The 20753-nt window shown below is 40.4% G+C and overlaps 1 protein-coding gene across 1 annotated transcript in view; it reads right to left on the bottom strand.

Moving 5' to 3' along the window:
* Positions 1-12377: 12377 nt before the first annotated feature.
* SEC63 (SEC63 homolog, protein translocation regulator) overlaps positions 12378-20753 on the bottom strand; it is a 39855-nt gene continuing 31479 nt past the window's right edge. The window contains exons 15-20 of the mRNA XM_080586981.1: positions 20432-20590; positions 19536-19694; positions 18493-18594; positions 14217-14315; positions 13277-13381; positions 12378-12800 (exon numbers count right to left, since the gene is read on the bottom strand). Coding sequence (XP_080443107.1) covers positions 12657-12800; positions 13277-13381; positions 14217-14315; positions 18493-18594; positions 19536-19694; positions 20432-20590 — 768 coding nt within the window. The 3' untranslated portion in view covers positions 12378-12656. The remainder of the gene's footprint in view (positions 12801-13276; positions 13382-14216; positions 14316-18492; positions 18595-19535; positions 19695-20431; positions 20591-20753) is intronic.

Genomic DNA, 20753 nt, shown 5'->3' with positions numbered 1-20753 from the left:
CTTTTTTTGTTTGTTTCTGTTTTTGCTTTTGTTTGCATTCAACAGATAATCTTAGGTGTGAAAAATATATTATCAGCAGAGAACTGGAACAACCATTTTCTGTCTTCCTCTGCTGGTGTCTGAAACCTGTGGTGCTTGCAAAGGCACTAGGTAAGGAAGCACAGCTCAGCCTTCGTCCCGGCAAAGTTCTGCAATCCCTCTTTCTTCCTCTTCTCTTTATTTCCAAAAAATCAGGGCCAGTGGGCCAGCACTCACAGATTCCCCGATAAGAATAAAATGGAAGGTGGCTGTCAACCCATGCAAATCTCAGTTGTAAGTTCCCTAACAGGATACATGGGGAAAAGAGTGATTAAAAAAAAAAAAAAAAGTAATCACGATGCCAGGATCTTTTTAAAAGCCTGTCTTCTCTTTTAAACTGTTCAAAATTTTGACCGTGACACTTAGCCATCCCTGTCGCTTCCCATTTCCTCAGCAGGCACGATGCTGCTGTGGCTTGTTGCACCCAGCGCTGTTATTTGTGTCACACGATGTTACCAGTGTCATCCAGCGTGGGCACGGCAGCACAGTACGGAGGCATCAGCTGCAGCTTCTTGCAGAAAATCTGATATTAATACGGTGCAATGCAACAGCAAAGTGCTGGGGAGGGGATCGGGATTTTATTTATTTTTTTTTACTGTTGTTTTTAATGCCATGCATGAGTTTGCAGTCCTCAAAACGCATCTCCACTGAGTGCAGAGCAAGTTTTGCCCCGTTATGGATGGCGGGTTTCTTTAGACTGGGCTCTTTGCAGGGCTTCTTTGATGGTAAAAGTTTAAATTGAAGAGTTTTGAATTTGGGGTTAAAAAAAATAGCTGGTCTGTAGGGCTGCACAACTTCCAAAACCAAGAGAGGATGAGATGGCATTGGGAGATGGTTCAAAGCATTTTTTATCTGAGATGGTTATCACGTCTGTAACAAAAGAAACAGAAAAGCCCCCCACAACAACAAAAATACAAACCTGGGCTCCCTTCTTCACTGCGTCCTCCACTCCCCTCTGTGCTCGACTGAGAGGCAGTCTCAGGTGCCCATCACCATCCACACTGGCAACAGGGAATAAGGAGGGGAACAAGGATGGGAACAGCGCTGATCCCACTGAGGGCTGAGCAGGTGCCAGATCCTACCCTCACACCATCCTCTTCCCCCATCTGCACTCCCTTGCAGCCCAGCACCGGGCAGGATCACACCAAATCCCTGTCCCAGGCAGGAAAAGCACCGCCGACGCTAATAAACTCCCACGGATTGTCATTTTATTTCAAGCATCACCCTGTAATTTAAACGATTTGATTCTTTAAACAATTACATTCAATTACCTGCGGATTTCCATGAAATCAGAAAGCATTCAGGTTAAGTGAGAAAGGAAATTAAATATCCCGAAACAGCCTAAGCGTGCGCAGCCCTGCCTGGTACGTGGGCATGAGATCAGCGAGGCGGGGGCCCGGAGCATTTCTTGCTGCCATCAGCAGATGTTTGACCGTGAGGGTGACATTGGTGACATCCAGCCCCTGGGTGACCGCTGCACGAGGGTCTTTCAGGGCTGCTGCCTGCCCGGGTTATGCCCTGTATGTGATTTTCCCTGCATCTTTATTAGGCATTTCAGTTTAACGAGGTTTTTACCCATAAATCTTTCCGGATGCTGAATTAATCATGCGACAGCCACCCTTACCCTTCTCCAATCCCCCCACGCTCGGGGAGATACAGTTGGTTAAGGTACGATGCGATCTGGTCTAAGGAAACGAGTTTAAACAATCACCTTAATTACAAAAGCACCAGCATCTTTCAAGAAAACAGGTCTCCAGGGAAGGCATCCTTTAATAAGTCCTTTAGATGCATGAAGCCGGGGGGGGGGAAAGGGGATGTGCCTCCTGCCCACCGCCTTCCCCCACTGCGGGGGGACCACAGCACCCCACAAATGGCACTTGGGGCGCAAGAGCTTGCCCAGAACAACGTAGGCATCCACATTTCATGTTTCTACTTCTGAACGAAGCTTCTGAGACTCAGCAGTGGGCTGCAGCAATGTGCTCACCAGGCTGAGCTGAAGATGAAGCCCAAGCCCCAGCAAGCCTCAGAGAGGCAAGGGGCAGCTCCCAAAATACACGTCCCAGCCTTCGCCCCCCCCCGCAGCTCCACAGCACCTCCTCCTCGCCACTTTGCCCCTGGCTTCAGGACACGGTTATTTCCCAAATCACTAAATGTCAGGAGCGGCTTTGTAATTTGCCTGGTTCTTTATTACACTTATTGATTTTAAAATATTTTAACAGCTCGTTTATTGCTGTGTTAAAGAGCTCAGAAAGGCAATAAAGTCACACGGCATCCTTAGCAATAAAAGAAATAATCTTTTAGATTGCAGAAAGCATGTCTTCTCCTTTCCCTTCTGAGCTTATTTTAGGCAAAAAAGCAGGAGTGACAGCACCCAAAAAGTTGAGTGCCTGGACAAAATTCCCCACACCTGAAGCAGGCAGGTGCAATAAGGTATGATAACCATAGCCAGAACTGGAGCACCACCACAGCCTGCTGCAGCTAAGGAACAAAGAGCCCTTTTCTTGCCTCTGGGTTAAGGGCCTTGACACCAATGTTCATTTTTGATGTTTTTATTTATGCAGCAAACTTCCAGTGGACCACATCTGCCTGTCCAGTGCTAGCAGTGATGCTTAAAAACTGATGAGCCTGCAGGTGTGGCACAAGGAGGTCATGCCAGTCACTGTCCTGTTGATGCAACCTGCATGCCCCTGCTTCCAAACCTGTTCCCTGCAGAATACATGCAATGTTGCAGCATCATACAGCACAGGGTCTTTGCTCAGCACAAGCTGAGCAGATGCTGGGAAGAGCATCTTGCTTCAGAAACACTGAAGCGATGGCAATTACTGCATCACTCTCCGCGTGAAGATCAAGGAAGAGTCAGGATTATTTTTTGCACGACTTTCCCTTGCTAATTATATTAGCCATGCCTGACAAGGATAAGGCATTGAAAAGCTGAATTAGAAACTCTTCACTGAGTACGCATCAGAATTGTTATTTGTGAGGCAACACACTGAAACGTCAGCTTTTTATTGTAAGAACCGCAGCAGGGCACAGAGAGAGACATCCCATCAGGGGAGCGCTGGATGGGGGGAAAGAAAGTTCAAAGAAAAAACAGAAGAAAGGCTGGGATGGCAGCCTGGAGAGTGCAGGGGGCTGCAGAGCTGCCCAGGGAGCCCCAGCACTGGGCTCCCTCCTTACAGCAGCTCCCACCATGTACCTGCAGCATCCCATGGGCTCACATGCTGCTTCTGCAGTGAAAACCCAGTCATTCTTCTACCACCATGGAAAACAAAACAGTTTAAATTGCATCAGGGCACCTTTCCTAAAAACATACCTTTCTTAGGCAGCATTTCCTAAATGGGGATTTCTCTTATTCTGGGAAATTTCTAGGATTTGATTAACCAGCACCTTAGCTTGAACTTTTGGCTGTCGTATAGAGAGGGACTGTGAGCTGGGAAGCGCTGCATTATGACAAGTGAAAGGTATCTATTTGAATAAACGCCATGATAAACAAAAAATTCAATGGCTAGTTCAATGAAATGATAACAGAAGCAACAATCTCAACATCTCATTTTCCAAGCACCTTTCTCCAATAACTCATCTCTAGTAGCATAAATGGACAGAAATAAAATGACTGTGCCTGGGCAGTAGTTAAAAAGCAAAATACTACAGATTTCTTTTTTTCCACGTGGGTTAGTCTCATGTCTTGAAGTCATTTTCCAACCTAGGGCCTCTCTAAGGCATGTCAGCCACCAAACACCCACAGCCGTGCTGGCAGCTCCCAGCTTCCCTCTTGTGCAAGGCACCTCCTGATTTTGTTCCTGGGCCACAAGGAGGATTACACCCAGCCCCACTGAAGGGACGCTCGCTTCACAGCGCAGACGACCAGAAGAGAAGCAGTAGCTGGGTGCCAAGTCCTGCTGTGGACCCTTCCCTGTCTCCTCCCTCAGGCACTGGAGGCTGCCCTAGCACCAGGGAAGCCGGTGTTGTTCTCAGCCCCTCCAAATTTGGCACCCTGAGAGCATCTGAACATGGAGATCATGGAGGAAACAGCGCCACAGGTACTGGACTGGGGGCGATAACAGCGATGCACATCACACCTGAGGGGGTGGATGCTAAGCCAGCCTTTCCTACCAAGAGACCCAGCCCCAAAAACATGTCCTCCAACCATTCACAGCTACAGCAGGCAGGGGACAGGGCTGGGCAGCAGACACAGCGGCACAGGAGCATGTCTTCCCCACGCTGACCGCTTGCTCACACGCCTGAGGCGAGGTTCAGGGGCGCCATTTTGTGCGGGGGCGCCATTTTGTGTGGGGGCGCCATCTTGTGCGGGAGGCCTGGCGGTACCAGCGCCTTCCTGCAGTGACCACCTGCCGAAACGTCCAGGGCCACCAGCTTTGGTTTCTTGCCATAGCTGAAAAGGCAGTAAAAATATATACCTCCACATAAGACACGTTTGCGTACTCATTTTTCTTAATTCAATAGAAGAAAAAGGAATAAAATCAGTCACCATCCAAATTCACTGTAATTATCTCTTTTTCTCTTGGCAAGTGCTATTTTTAGTCTATATGCATGCATAGTCATACTATAGTATAGCTATTTTTTAAATTACATATGCCAGCATAGTTTATAGATTTTAATTAGCCAGGGAGTTGGATAGCCATCATCAGTCAGGAGCTGTATGTTGTTTGCATACAAACTCAGTAGAGAAACACCCCACACAGCATCTGCTGGTACCACCAAGGATGGGAAGAGCCTCTCTGGTAGCCAAAATTTGGCACAGACTGCCGCCTGTCAAACGACAGGACTACCACGCAAGGCAGCCTGGCTCGGGCACTCGATCCCTGCTCACTGCACTCAGCAAAACCCAGCACAAGGAGGAGAAATCGGTGCTAGAGCAGGGCTGCCGCCTACCCCAGGCATCAGGTTTGGTTTCTGGTTGGTCTGCACGTGGAATAAAAAGGGACAAAGTTACAGCATCACAGGATGGCTGAAGTGGGCAGGGACGTCTGGAGGCCATCTGGTCCAACACCTGCTCAAGCAGGGACATCCAGAGCTCTTGCCATTGACCACATCCAGGTGGCTTTTGAGGATCTCCAAGGAGGAGACTCCACAACCATGCAGCACTTTTTATTACACAAACAAACAAACAAAAAACCATCAACAACAACAACAAACAAACAAACAATATTATCAGTGACCAGAAAAACATCAAAGCCCGTTTTATCCCTCAGTAACCTCTGAGAATAATTTTTATATCTGGATTTTATTTTACTGGTGGTAGTGGAAGTACTTTAGTGCAGTTTTAGTACTTTAGTGCACCACAGTGTTGCATGGAATCAGGAATCGCCAGACAGGCTCTGCTGTCCTTCACCCATGTATAGTTCTGCAAGGACTTGTCAGTTCCTGTCACAGGGAGGCAATTATTTGACCTAGCAAAGCAGGTTTAAGCTTTGCAAGAGGCCTCTGTTCAATGCCAGAGATGGGACAAATTTTCTTTCCAGCTGCGGAATAGCTGCCAACAGAAGAAGAAAAGAGAGCAGAATCAAAGCCTGCTTCACAGCAGTTATCAGAGCTAGTCAATTAATTGCTCAGAAGTTAAACTTCAGAAATCATATTATAGTTATAATAAAACTAATCTAATTTCAGTGGTGATGTTTTTGAAATAAAAGGTTTGATTTTCGGGTTTTCGCTACGTTTCCCCACCTCTGCTATTTTGACACTTCCATCACTTTTCAGGCTGGCATGATACGCATACCAACAAGCCTTGCCTGTGCCTAACAAGCCGGATTATTTTATCACTGCCTAGCCTAAAACCTCGCATCTACAGAGACCTGGATTACAAAGGCTGGTGTCAGTCCCTGTGTTGGTGCTGTTGTAATATTTAACACTTAGCACTTACATGGAGATTCAAAGCAATGTGATGTTTAATTGCTGTCATTCCTGCAAGTCTCCCAGGCTCACATTTGACCAAGGGGGCTGTGCTTCCCTTTTAAGAGATGCCGGGGTTTGAACAAGACAGCTCTATTTTTTTGTTTTAATTGGCTTTTAGCAGCGAGCACAGACATTGCTGTGCTGTGTAGGGCTCACTGGGTAGCATATGGGCAGCTGTCTGACCTACAGCCGCTGGTGTGGGTGCCCTGGTGATGTCTCATGGACTTTGCTCGAGGCATCCCCACCAAGGTCTTTCTAAAGGAGAAGGACAGAGAGGCACCAGGCAGGGCTGGTTTCTCCAGCAGGGGAGATGGGCGCCTCGCACCCTGCCACAAGGCTCAGATATGGACCAGATGTGCTAAAGGCAGATTTTTTGCCAGCAAAGGAAGAGCCTGTGTAGAGAAGTCTCTGTATTTTAAATCACCAGTAATTTTTAGCATTCATACTATATATTAAATGTGAATTTGAATGTAAAATATAATGGGGCAGCTTTTCATCATCTGAATGAACCATTCAGTCCCTGCTGCAAAGGAGAAGGAAAAGAAGAGATCAAACCAACCTAACAAATCTACATCAGGAGGGAACCATAAAAAGATACAACCAGATAAAACCTTACATAAGGAAGTTAACTGCAAAGAGTAAATCTTCATAACTTCAGGAAGAAGCACCTGCGCCCAGCAGTCACTTGTGCCACATGACATTTAAAGGGAAGCTAAAGACATAAATGAGGTTGTTCGAATCGTCTCATGACAGGAACAGGGTGATGGGAAGCTGCTGCCTGTGTGTTCTGCATAGGACCAAGAGAAGAGCAGGTTCTTGTGCATCTGAATTTGTTTGGGCAACTCAAGCAGATCAACCCACCAGTGCAAAATGAAGCAAGGACTATCACATTTCATCTTTTCATTTCAGGTGACCCAAGTGATTGTCACCTGGGCCTTGGAATCTCACCACCCTGTCATGGGCAGCATCTATTTTACAGCCATTATAGCCTAATCTCATCTAATGTGATTTACACATAATAATTAATGGAGCTTCAGCTGTAAGGAAATTGGTCATTCAATTTGAGTTTAATTTACTGCACATGCATATATTAGGAAGCACGAATTCTGTAGCTGTGATCAAGGCATGGAGAAATGATTGTGTGCTGTGAAGGAAAAAAACAAAACACCCAATAAACAATATGCTGCTGGCCTTCCACTCCTCTTACTCTCCTGAAGCACCTCGATGGGAGGATGGTACACAAATAACCAGCATTTGGAAATACAAGGAAATACAAGGAAAAAACATCCCCATTGCTACTGGTATCCTATTTCCCAGCCGTGGGAAACAACTGGCATGTAAGTGACGATTGCCTCGTTCTGATCCCTGTCTACATTTGGGGTGTGTGTGTCTGCCAGAGACTGGGGTGGGTTGCAGTGTGATGGCTGCAAAACAGGGTGCATCTGTGGCATGCACATGAACAACTCCAGCGATGGAAAACAAACTGAGCTGAAAAATGAAAGCTCCACAAACCGAGGTGAAAAATGAAAGCATCCAGTGGCACAATTTAGGATTCCTGGAGAGTTTCAAATGGGTGAAAGGAACAGCAAAGAAGGTAGGTACATACCTGCTCCCCACTCCATTTGTTTAATTATTGGTTAGTTTTTATTAATAAAGGAACAACAAATGTTTCTCCTGCAAGCACTCAAAAGCTAATAAATATACACAAAAGGCAAAAAACACTGTCTCAAGGCTACAAGACTGAGTACATTTCAACTAGGACATTTGGGGGCATGCCATTTAGGCTTCTGGAAAGACTAATTATCAGCAGTTTATTCAAAGGCGGTCCTCACGTACCAATTTCCCAATGGGGGTAAATCCATGCCCCTGCCTATGGCAGGGGGATTAGAACTAGATGATCTTGGAGATGCCTTCCAACCCAAGCTGTTCTATTCCTGTTGATTTTACAGGAACAGCCAACCTCTTTCTAAGTTGCTGTTGAACCTGGCCCAGTAAATCTGAAGACAAGTACATCCATCAAGGCTCAGCAATACCAGAACTACTATTCATTAACAAATACTGTATAAACCTTTACTCTTTTCCACTGGGGGGGGTGGGGTGGGGTGGGGTGGGGTGGAGTATCACTAAGGTATAGATCTCGCACCTCAATTGTCCCTAGATCGTCCTTACAAAGAGTGCTCTGCCTTCAGCAGAACACCAGCTCAGGGGTTCCCACATCTGTGACCCAAACCCTTTAACCTGTGAATGCAATTTCATCCAATATTTAACATCAGCATTAGACGTAAAAAAAAGTTTGCTGTTCCCAACTGTGATCATACCCAACAAATTCCCAGAAGTCACCGCTCTGTGGGTCATATTGACTCTTTAGTGTGAAAATAAAATATAATTCTAACTCCTGCCAACTTACCTTATACATGTTTTTTCTAGGTTTTCTCTCCAGAACATATGAACATCTCCAGCTTTGTCGATGAAGCTGGTTATGTTGCTTGCATGAAAAGGAAAGCACTCAACTTATTTTGAAATGAAGGTGGATGAATTAAAACAATTTCTCAATGTGGTCCATGAAGTACCTCTGTACCACTAAATCCTATGCAGGCAATGTAACTCCCCTGTTTAATTCTTAAAGCATACATGTGGAAGGGTTATACACACTGAGAAGTTGAAAGTGCTTCTTGATTCAACACACATTAAGTTTAGTGTACGTAATTTGGCTTAAAAATATTATAATTAGCCTTACAATCTATTATGCTAATTAGATTTATTATAAGTTTCATTGGTGGTAACTGTTCCACTACTTGACTGAGTGACAAAGCTAAATGATTTCAGCAGAAAATGATTTCTACCAACTAAATAGCTTCTGTGTGGGCTCAAGTTGCACGTTAAAACAAGTTTACACACTGCATGAAATAAACTGCAAGCCATGAAAATCATACAGATGTGCAATGGGAACAATTTTGGTATTACATCTAGAGTTCAATACCAAGCAGGAATCAACCAAAGATATCTCGTACACTTGTGTTTGTTTCGTGACTTGCCAAGGTCCCAACATAACACAGGCAATAAAGCAGATGCTTAAACTACTAAATAAAAAGGAATTTAAGCATACAATCAACTTCCAATACAGGTTTTATTTTTAAATAATCCTATAGTAATTCCTATCTTATAAAGGGTTTCCTTCAACAGTCTTTAAATGAATAGTCAGCAAGGAGTTTGGTTAAAAAAAGATATAAAAATAGAGGAAAATGTTAGTTTTGAACAAACAATAGTTTAAAACACAAGAAATAGATAAAAGAAACCTCCATCTATGCCTTCCTCCTCCAGAAAGGTGGAGGACAAAACCAAACCTGCAGCTAAAAACAAACTAGGTGTCAACTGGAACAATCCCAATGTTTCCTGAAGAAATTTATGCCCCTGCTTCCCCCTGCTGGAGGAAGAGCTGGAATTGCTGGAATTAAGCAGTTTTGAATAGAAGCATCTTTTCTTCTCGTACAGCTTAAAGATTTTTTTCCCTCCAGTTACAAGACATTTGCAATTTTGAAAGTGTTTAGCACATTTTTGCATGACCATAACTTTCTACTCATCGTGCAGCAGACTAGAAAAAGCATCAACCAACCACTGACAACATTTTGGGGGGCAGGAACGTTGCATCACGCTCAAACAAAAATCACTTTTATAACTTGTTCCTTTTATTTACACATATCTACTTCAGATGTATCCCAAACTTCAAAAAGTGGCGTTGATCTACCTTAAATGTATTTCACAGTACTTACATCTGCCAACCACAAGCTACCACCGCACCCTGTATCAGTATTTAAGCTAGGCCAGAAGCAGCAGGGCCAGCTGTGCTGCATCACCCATCTGCCTCCTGCAGCCAAATCCAAGCACAGGCCTATGGAAATGGCTTCTGCGAGCCCTGAAGTGATTTGCAGCATCTCTGCTCAGGTGGATGGTCCAGCTGCACGGGTATCTGCTCCAATCTCCAACGGAAGGTTAAAAAAAATGGAGTATGACAGCAGAAGGGAGAAATCAAGTCTGTTTACACAGAAATAAAAGTAGGTACTTCTAAATTATGCATAGGACACTAGTGCGCAGGGGGTGCAGCAGCAGAGAACATTTTATTTCTACTGCTATTTTTTTTTTTACTTTACTCTTCAAGTTACTAGTCTGGACTTTCAGAAGAGTTGAGTGTAAAAATTTGTTCAATTCATTCCAATCCTCTCAAAAAGCAAGACAGACAACGGTAAATGCAAAATACTGCTCCTTCCAGTTAAAAGTTTTACGTATACGGGTAACTTACTCAAGTAAGAGTTGTTCAATCTCTGCGCAACAATTGAAATTGTTATTCAAAACTTGTTATTAATGGTCAGACCACACGAGGAGCCAACTAACAATGCAATAATGTAGCACTCAGAGCTGTGTATCTGCACCTGGTATTTCTATTTGCATGAAGCTCTTAAATACCTCCTCACACCCACTTTGGCACCCCTCTCAGAAGAGGATGTAAACTGACGCACAACTATATAGTTAATATTTTTAGGAGAGAAAGCACCAACCTGCCTTCTTCACATTCTGAACTAGATTTCCAATACCACTTCACTTCCTTTCCTTGCATCTTCTATTAAGTTACCTTGGCTATGCAGCAGGCCCACATTTGGAGTATTAGATTTAGTCTTTGTTAGTTCAATAATTATCCATGGTTTTCAGACTTCCAGTGTAATCCCAGCTGTCAGCTTTAATCTTTAAGAAGAAAATAATTCACTGTACAGACCAGAGACTTTCTTTTAAACCACTTCAATGCATTCACATCTCGCAAGTATATAACTTGACTTCTAATAGTAAAATTTAGGAACCAGTAGTCAGAACACCCACTTTCTCCCATGCTGTTATCAATTTTGACTCCTAACTATAATCACTTTCCAGTTTTTAACAACTGCAAATTTGCTAGGAATTGCTCTGGCAGAACAATGCAAGTTTGGCATTCATTTTGCCTCCTTGATAACACTGAGTCTAATACCTCTTTCTCAAGCATTTCTCTCATCAGTATAATACTTTGCTTGAAAGACTTTCAAATGCAACTAGTGTTTTTGTTATATTTTTAATTCTTTACTGTATTTTGCAAATGAAGAATGGAGTTAAGGTGTCAAGTGCATAAGCTGTTTAATTTAAACCTAGTCTCCATACTTTATTTTCAACATCTGACACTGCATATGTTTTCTCATGTTTTACAAGTTTTTCCTGCGTGATATGCACTTCAGAAGTACTTTGAAAAATACCATAATCTCATTTAGAACATTTTCAAATTTTATTTGCAACTACTGCAATTACAAAGAATATATCAATGTAAATTTGCATTTAAAGTGACATCCCTTTTTAATAAACAAGGTCACAAATTAGTGCACAGCTGATCTGGCTTTGGGTGATTTTCATAGGATGGAAATTTCTCAGTATGACAACTTGCCCCATGTCTCACAGCATCACATTTTCATAGTTGAGAAGAAGAATCTGTCTGTGGATTTTGACAAGTCACACAATAAACCGACAGCCTTGATTCTCTCTTCCCTGAACTTATTGCCCAATCAGACTATTTTTTCTGAGCAGGAGTTGGGTAGAATCCCTGCCTTGTTTACAGACCTGAAGGAGACTGAAAATAAAAAAAGACCTCTAAGAGATGCACATTTACAAATGCAAACAGGCATCAAAATATCCAGTTTATCGGTGGGAATTCAAAACTGATACAAAACATGCACTCTTTGCACGTTGTATTTTACTCCTTAAAATGTTTCTGATAGTGTCACGTAGATTCAGATTTAAGAATGCACTTCAGCTTTCAGCATGTACCTTTTACAAAGGTATTAAGCAAAAGCTACTAACTTATGTAACACATGGTCCCAAAGTTGCTTTCAGTCACTGTGTTTATCAAAAGATTCAGATCTTCTGCTGATCTGGTGAAATACAGGCTTAAAAAATGTTTTAAGCCATTACTATTTCCTATGGCAGAGTCAAAAAAGTTTGATTTCCATAATAATCTTGGGCATTAAAAGGCAACAGTTCTAAAAAAGCAGCCCTCCAGAATATATGGAATGTAGCAATGGGTATGAAGTCAATATAGAATAATCAAGTTAAGTAAAACAGATTTTTAAAGCTATGAATGATGTGAGCAGTATCACAGCAAAATATTGAAAGAATACCACAGAACCAAGTTTGAAAGTTGAGCAGATGTTGTTTCAACCAACAAAGATTCATAACGTCGACTATACTGAAATGTCTTCTAAAATAAATTCCTAATGCAGAAAAATTTGTTTAAAGTTGGCTCCTAGCTAATAGTACCTTTTATTTAAATTTGACCCTAAACTGATCAGACGATATATAGCCCACACTTTCAGACATTTATAGTAAAAAAGCTTTTATTTTCAGTTGAAACAAATGCACCATCCTGCACTTGAAGGCTATAATGAGCCATAAGCATATTCCAAGGTTGTGTCAATGGCAACAGATTTGTTTCACCTCCACTGAGAAGTTACATAATGCACTCTTAATTGGTAAAGAAAAATTAAACTCAGCCTTCTCAAAGCTTCTGTACTGTGTTTCTCGATTATTGTACAGTTCCACAGTCAGACCAAGAGTTTGCAGTGTGTGCAGATATTGTAGTCAATTAACAGTATTGTTTAATCATCATCATCTTCCTCCTCTTCTTCCTCCTCAAAACTGTCTTCAAAGCCCTCGCTGTCTTCCTGGTCCTCATCACCTTCTATTGCTGTATCCCATTGAGGATGATTTTCTGGCACTGGTTTTGCTTCATGAACTTCCAGCTGTAATTGGATAAAGAGAAAGAAAGAAAAGAGGAGAAAAGAGTTACAAAAAATACACACCAGTTTGAGAAAACAAAACAAAACCAAAAAGGACATGCCACACAAAACTGACAGTTAAAAAAATACTGCTTCCAGAAATATGGCATGCTAGATTTTCCCATTAAATAGATGTATCTAGGACTAAGAAAAGAGAAATTGCATGACAGAGCAAATTACACTGCAAAATTTAATAAAAAAGAAAATATATATTAAAAAACGCACACACTGGAAAGCATCACAACCTTTAGTCCCATTTAAATCCATCATAAAACTGCTACTACTGGGATTAGGCAGAAACCACTTGAAAGCCACTCTTTGCAACTATTTTAAAATTAGGACATCTTGAATTCTTAGAGATAATGAGGCTTTGAGGATTTTAGTAGCTATATGAAGTACCTTTTAATACAATACAAAAACACAATACAGTTAAGCATCACCTTCAATGGTTTAATCTGGTCCAAACCCATATATGAATCTGATCTTAAATAAACTGTGTACTGATAGTTTCCAGGCTTGCCTGGTGCTGGGAATTTCAGCTCTACCTGCAAAAGAGAATTCACTCCATGAGTTCTTACTACTTTGAAATGACAATAGAACAATTAACTAAGTACTCTAATGAGCAATAAATACTATTACTGAACAATATATATATATATTTTTTTTTTTTTACAAGTGACATATATTTGAAAATTCCTATATGACAGAGTATCTGCAGAAAAATAAAGAATACCCAAGCACAATACCTTCCAAGAAAGATTAATATTCGTAGTCAAATTTTTTTTTCCTGATTTAGACCAAAGTAGCTCTACATTTTTAAGCATACAATTTCCTCCTGTTGTATGTTTCCTAACTCTAACCTCTGTGGATTTAGAAGAATATTTGGTCTGCTGAAAGTATTAGTTTACTGTTATTTGAAATGGAACACAAAATTTATTTTAAAAGAACAAAAGACATCAGGTCTCCAGTTTTCAGAAACACAAAGAACACAGCTGAAAGGTTACAGTCTCGAAAAGGCTCAGATAAGCCAAGGCTAATGTTTTACAGAAAAAGAGCACTTAGTATTTCTCACATATTTGAATAACTTTCTTTAAGAATGATCATTTTGTATGAATATTGGGTTGATCAGCTTTTGATATAAGGAAAAAATTATGATCTGGAAAGGAAGTTGAAAGGTTTAAATTATTTTTTTCTTTTTCCATTATCAATTTTCACGGTTAAAAGGCTCTTGCATACTTCTATCAGGACAGTAAAATTTGTTTCCCTTTTTAAGAGTCAAGTATGAAAAAAATAAAACTGAAATGAATTAAATGTATTTGCATACCATAATACACTTTAGTACAGCTTTGCAATACTGAAAAAGTTTTTCCACTACTTTACCTCTTCTTTATCTTTTAGTGTACAAACATGGTATGGCATACATATTAGCATCTGCTCCTTTCGATCGGCAATATATAACCACCACCATTCTTGTTTTTCCTTTCAAAAAATAAAATAAAATATTAAAAAACAGGAATATTAAAGCCACAAAGACATATTTGTACTGTTTACAGCAGTTAATTATGATTCATTGGTCCTTATAATACAGATACAAGGGATGTTGTGTTTCTTTTTTTTATAATTCTTATTTATGTATTAACAATATAAATAGTATATGCCACACGCTGAAAGAAAACAGGTTATCACAAGTAACTGTTGGCCTCCAAAGGTTTCATTCATTCGTAGCCAACCCGATTTACCATATCAACATGGAACCATTCTGAAGAATTGTGTACACTGAGGATTAACGAGCAAGTTCATGCAAGTACAACGCTCCCCAACTCCATTTAATACTACCTTAAGTCCTTCGACAGAAACCCAGCCTGGGTGAAAAGGTCAGCATACACAGCAAAGCATGCTGAAAGACAAAGTACTCTTCCCAGTAAACCTCTGAGCCCCTTCCAAATTCCACAGGTGGGAATCCAATACTGTTCATGTATGGAATTTGAAGAATTTTTTAAGTCTACTGAAATAGTAGACTAAAAAAACAGTTGACTAGTCCAAAATCCTAATTGTTTTATTTTTCTTCTTGAACACTTCAGAACCAGTGTTCGCTAACGTAAAATTTAGATTATGCACGTAAAAAGTCACAAAAGCTAAATAACTTTCTTCTTTTGAATTGACTAGTTATGCTGGTAAGCATTATCAACATCTCACTGGAATATTCACCTAGCAAACTATAGATTTATAACATCAAAACACATACAACAGCATCCAAGAGACCCTCATCAGCGCTGTTCAGTCCCATAGCAGAGAAGTACAAAATTAACTCAATATGTTAATGCCCATACTGCAGCGTATGAAAGTACAAGCAACTGCATCACAGTAAAGCAACAGCATTTCTTCACATGGTTAGAATAGACACTAAGAACAGAAAAAACACCTATTCATACACAATTTAAGACCAGAATTTGTAGAATTATAAGCCCTTTTTGCAGCTACTCCAAGTGACTTCTTTATGAATAACTGTTCCATGTGATTACAAGGCATAAATTATTTTAAGTGTAAATTTTAACAGAAAATACAATGTCAATCTCCTTGACAGTTGTAGCAAAGACGAATCTTACACAGTAGAAATGTTTATTTCCCAGCCAAGGGGACTCTAGGAACAGAAAGATAAACAGTATAAGCAGTACTAACAAGAACAAGAATTAAAGAAGGTAGAACCATTACAGACATGGCTACTTGCCATTTTGAGCCTATGAGGCCTCTAACCATAATAGAGAAGATCATCTTCTATACCAAGATCTAAGTTTTGACATTACTAAAATACTGTGCTGACTTGCTATACGCTGGGTATGTTTCCATCACACTTAATGGCAAGGAATCTTTTTTTTTCCTTTGAGCAAAGAACAGAACTGTCATCTGAATTTTCAGAAAAACTGGTAAAAATAACACCCAACCAAGTGGGGAAAGAAATACCATTCATTACTCTAGTGCTCAAATAAATCTATAGAGTAAACTCTTTGGAAGTAAAGAACCTGAACGCAAAGTAATTTTTTTATAGAAAGGACAACTGTGCAGGAGTGTCATTTTCTGTTCTCTTATTGGGTAGAATTTAAAGTTTGTGCCTGTGAGAATCTGGCAAGCTAACAGGCAAATGGGCAAAATGCCCTTTAACAGATGGGTGCAAGGTTTGGCATGCCAGGCAACCAGTATGTTCATGAAATTGGAATACCAGGGCTAGTTTCTACCTAAAAATGTCAAAACTACAATCTGTGCAGTTTCTGGATCTATCGTTGCGGAAGCAGAAGATAATTATTTAGGAACCTGCATAGATTAAAGATGCATCGCTGGCAGAGTAATCAACTGCCTAAAAACTTCGATGAAAGCATATACTGGTCCTCAGGAGGCAGTCCCAATGAGGCTCAGCAACACTCAAACATCCATAAACCCTGGAAATACAAAGATTAATACAACACTTCATCCGCAACTCTGCATCTCTGAGCTGGCAACAATCATGATTAAGTACACCATAAATCACAGAGGAAAAAATAAACCAGAGAGTTTTGTTCTTCAGGTTTTGTTCCTTCAGATTCTGCAAATCAACTCTGAATATGCTCCAACTGCAGCTGCATTCAACTTTTGGGAAATCAGTGCAGAGAAAACAGAAAATTTACAACTGCAACACCATGCATTTCCTCCAAGTTCAAATATTCGGTCCAGAACTATATTTTCTTTTTTAAACAAAATACTGCATTTTGATTTTATCATAAAATCCATCAACAGCTTTGTTACACACAGCAGCTTATTACTTGAGAGCATAAGCAAAGTCTCTGAAGGAACCTTTAGTGCAGTAAAAATAAAACCTAATAGTTAGCACCCCTGTAGCACAGCGCATAGTATGTACTATTTGAGGTTAAACTGATGACCAAAGCCAGCTGCCTTTGCAGCAACAAGCAACAACTCTGCTGCTATCTGACATGATCTAAGGCAGACAGAAGAGCAAAATGCCAGTACAGCTTTTCTTTTCATACTGGTGCACAGTCAGAAGTTGTATTGAGAGATGGGAAGTTGCCTAACAACATCAGGAAAATGCAGCATTACAATAATCTCTTACAAAACCAGATGTCATGAGGCAGCACAACTCTCAGCTAAGGCCTTTAGGAAGAGTTTCTTTGGTTTGTTCGTCTATCTTGTCTGGCTCCTCAGCAACGACAAAGAAGTCACAGAAGACAGTGCAGGCACACTGGTCAGATCCCTGTCCTCACAATTACATCCTCACCTCTACGAGGTCCAAAAGACTCTTGCTTCCCACACTTTGCTTTCTAATAATAGCAGAACTGAGTAAAGACAGCAGGAATAGTAGGATCACAAGCATGGGTACAACAGTGTATGCTTTGCACGTGCAACAAGCCGTACAGAGCACAGAGTCTTGGGGAGTTAAGAGAAGGAGCAGATACACAGTGTCTCCAATGTTCTCCTGTTTTTCCCTATCTCAGTCACCTCCTTTAAACCACAAAAGGAAGCATAAGCCTTGCATCTCCTCCCTGTTACTGGAGCCAGCACAATGCAGGAGAAGAGACCCTAGACTAGCTCCCTAGTCAGACAGCAGGGAAGCAAAGGGAACCCTCTGAACCACCGGCCCGGAAAGAAAGCATGGCCAAATACTCCTCCTTTCTGGTTCCAATCTGGTCGTCTCCCACTGAGCTTTCTCACTTGCTCAGAACACAAAACCCACACTTTGAAAAATCCCATCCTTTTCATGGTTTCATTGTTGTAATGGGTTTTCAGCCACCTGCAAATTCGCCAGCAGTTTGCGTAAGTAACAACCGACAGAACTTGCAAAACCAAAGGCTGCTGTAGAGACACCCCAACCTACCTACAGTACTGAGACACCATTCTTAAATACATCCCCTTCTCCTTTCTCTGGCACCTCCTCACAGCTGACTTTATATTTTTAAGCTGTATAGAAAAGAGTGCTCCATGATTGGCTTATGCCGGTTCCAGGCTATGCTGTGGTACAAAGAGGCAGCTTTACTAACCCTCTCCATCTTCCACAGCTGCACCCTCCTTTGCCACCACGCTGTTGCATTGAGACTAGAAGTCAAGCAGCAAGCCAGAACAACTGCTGATCTAAATGACTCCCCAAACTCTCCGGTCATTTTTGTTTACACAGGAGGAGTCAAGACCTCCCCCTCCCAGAGGGGCTTGCAGCGAGCTAAAGAGCAGGTAATGCTCTACATTAACTCTTTATTTAGAGCAACTGCTGTGCTTTCACATTGCACAGCACAAATGGAAGAGAGTACTATAAATTAGAGCCCTAAATCTGAAAGGTTTCATTCTGAATGTATCTGTATGTAGTAGATCAGCAGAAGAAAACTTTATTTTTTCCAACGGCAACAAGCTATCTTAAATTATATACAAATTTGCAAGCTCTGGGAACTAGATAGAAAGAATAACATATCAACAGGTTTTACTAAACTATCTGAGAAAGTTTTAAGAGGATTTTTTAAGAGGATTTTAGAAAGCAAGACATTTTCAAGTAAAGATTAACAATTTCTTCAAGTATTAAGATATTTTTGAAGTCCAGTATTTACAGGAAAACTATATAAAGAGTGATTATTTATTATATTAATTCTCATGTTTCACAACTATAATGTTTTCTATTACTGACCTCAGGAAAAAAGAGACTGTAAACGGGATGTGTTATCTTCGACTTGGTTTCAAGAAGAGCTCGTTCCTTTCTCTGTATACTTTGTTGTAATTCTTGCCACTCCTGTCAAAGACAAATTTAAAGAGTTACTGTGCACTAACCATCTCTTGACCAAAAAAAGGAAAAATTTTAGCCTATGAAAAAAAAACCTAGGACAAGTTCTTACACTATACTGCACTATGTTTTATAAATGGGAAAGGCACATAGAGATTAAATTATACAGTACAATTAAAAGCAAAATATAGTTTTACAATTTGATATATAAATATATAATGAAACCACTAATGTAGGTATTTAAAAAAACAACAAAAAACAGATCTGCAAAATCAGTCTGCACATTCAGAACTCTCTACTATGGCATAACCTATAAACACTCATCTAATCTGTAAGTGTCTTGATTAAAAGCTTTTTTCCCCACCCAGTCAGAAAATTATTCTCACCCTGTATTGGGCTTCCAGCTGTCTCTCTTAAGTCTTCCACTGTGGTGCAGAAGTCATCTGCAACCACAATGCCTCATCCTCAATTGCAACCTCTTAATCCCCAGTTTCAAATGACTAACCAAATAATCAACAGTAGAGTTTTCATATTAAGCACATGTACCAGTTCCTTCAACTACTACATGCTTATAGTATGTATTATACAGTATAAAATAGCTACTGTATATAAAGAACAAAATTCAAAGGAGAGGCGTTATATGATAATCTGCAGCAGATAGTAATCAAATTAAGCTGAAAGAAACATTGCAAACACTCCCTGAAGTTAAGCTAGTTTTCTTTTTTCATTTTTATGCTTTGTCTACATCGCAAAGACTTTTCACTGCTCTTTCTAAAACAGACTTGCAATGACAGAGCTCTTATGCCAGAATGAGACCTGAAAACCTCTGGTGTACTGGTATTACTCCTTTATCCTAGTGTTGCCTAGCCTGAGGGGATGCTAGAGGATTAAAATGCATTTTCTCTCAAGCCCAGAGGCAACATTACCCTTCAAGAAAAAGCAAGACTTACAGCTTCATCGTCTTTGTTTTGTTTCTCATCTTGTTCTCTGTCGGAGTCTCTGTCACTTCCATCATCTTTTTCACTTTGAGAGTCCCTGTTTGTTTCTTCTTCTTCGGATTCACTTCCTTTATCAGAGATCTCTTCTTCTTCTTCCTTCACAACTACTTCCTAGTGAGGAAAAAAACAACAAAACCACCCACCTCTAACTTAGTTTGTCTGCATTACTGTAGTATGTAGCATTTTCAGCACTTGTTTTAAGGTCATAGCTCTCATTTCCTATTTTGATCTACATTCTTCCTGTGTCACAGAGTACATCTACAATGAAGATTAATCTTTTTCACCTCATGTCCTAAGAGGAGCAGGGAAGCAATTTTCCTTCTCCATATGGTATCCGCAACACAAATAGGAGAAAGGAGTGTTTGATTCCAGGGATGCATTTCAAAAGAGTCATACAAAAATTAGAGAGAACATAAGGAAATACCTACAACATGACCCATGAAATGGAGAAAACACCATGCAGTGGGAGCATAAAGGTACTAACCCTGTTTAATTTACCAGAAGAAAATCTCACCTTATTCATTTTTTGCCCTTAAAATAAAAGTAAAAGGTATGGAACAATCCATATCCCAGATGGCAGCATAACAAAATTATTAAAAAGGGAATATGAAGCCAGACTTCTAATCTAGTTAGGCACAATTTTCAGTGGGCCACAAGAAACACTACTAGGGTGGGGCTCACTGATAATTTTATCCGTAATTTTTTTTAATTTCAAGAAAAAGAGTATTTTAAGAAACACGCTTTACAGAAGCATTGAATGAAATGTAAAAAACAAACAAAACAAAAATATCAGATTAGGAATGATAACCTGAACATGAAACTAAAATATCAATGAATCTATGAGCTACCCCATTAGCTTGTTTTTGCTTCTGCTGTTTTGGTGGCTGCAATGAAGGCGGCACAGGTTTCTTTTTTAATGGCTTCTTTTTCTTTGATTTTGAAGCTTTCTTGGTTCCTTTGTTCTTTTGCTGCCATCCTTTGCTCTTCATTTTGTTGCCATCTCCTTGCTGTAAGAAAGTAGTATTTAAAATATTTATTCTGTTCATCAAATTTCAGGTATCCACTCTACTTCAAGCATTTTAAGCTGAGAACCAAAGTTAGAAAACAGAGTTGAAGAGACACTTAGTAGGTGTTTCTGAAGAAGATGCTTGAGAAGGGCAAATATAGTAA

This window comes from Anser brachyrhynchus, assembly GCF_964034855.1.
Source record: "Anser brachyrhynchus genome assembly, chromosome: 3".
Lineage (NCBI taxonomy): Eukaryota > Metazoa > Chordata > Aves > Anseriformes > Anatidae > Anser > Anser brachyrhynchus.
Note: the sequence above shows the minus strand (reverse complement) of the source record. Positions and strands in the feature narration are given on the sequence as shown.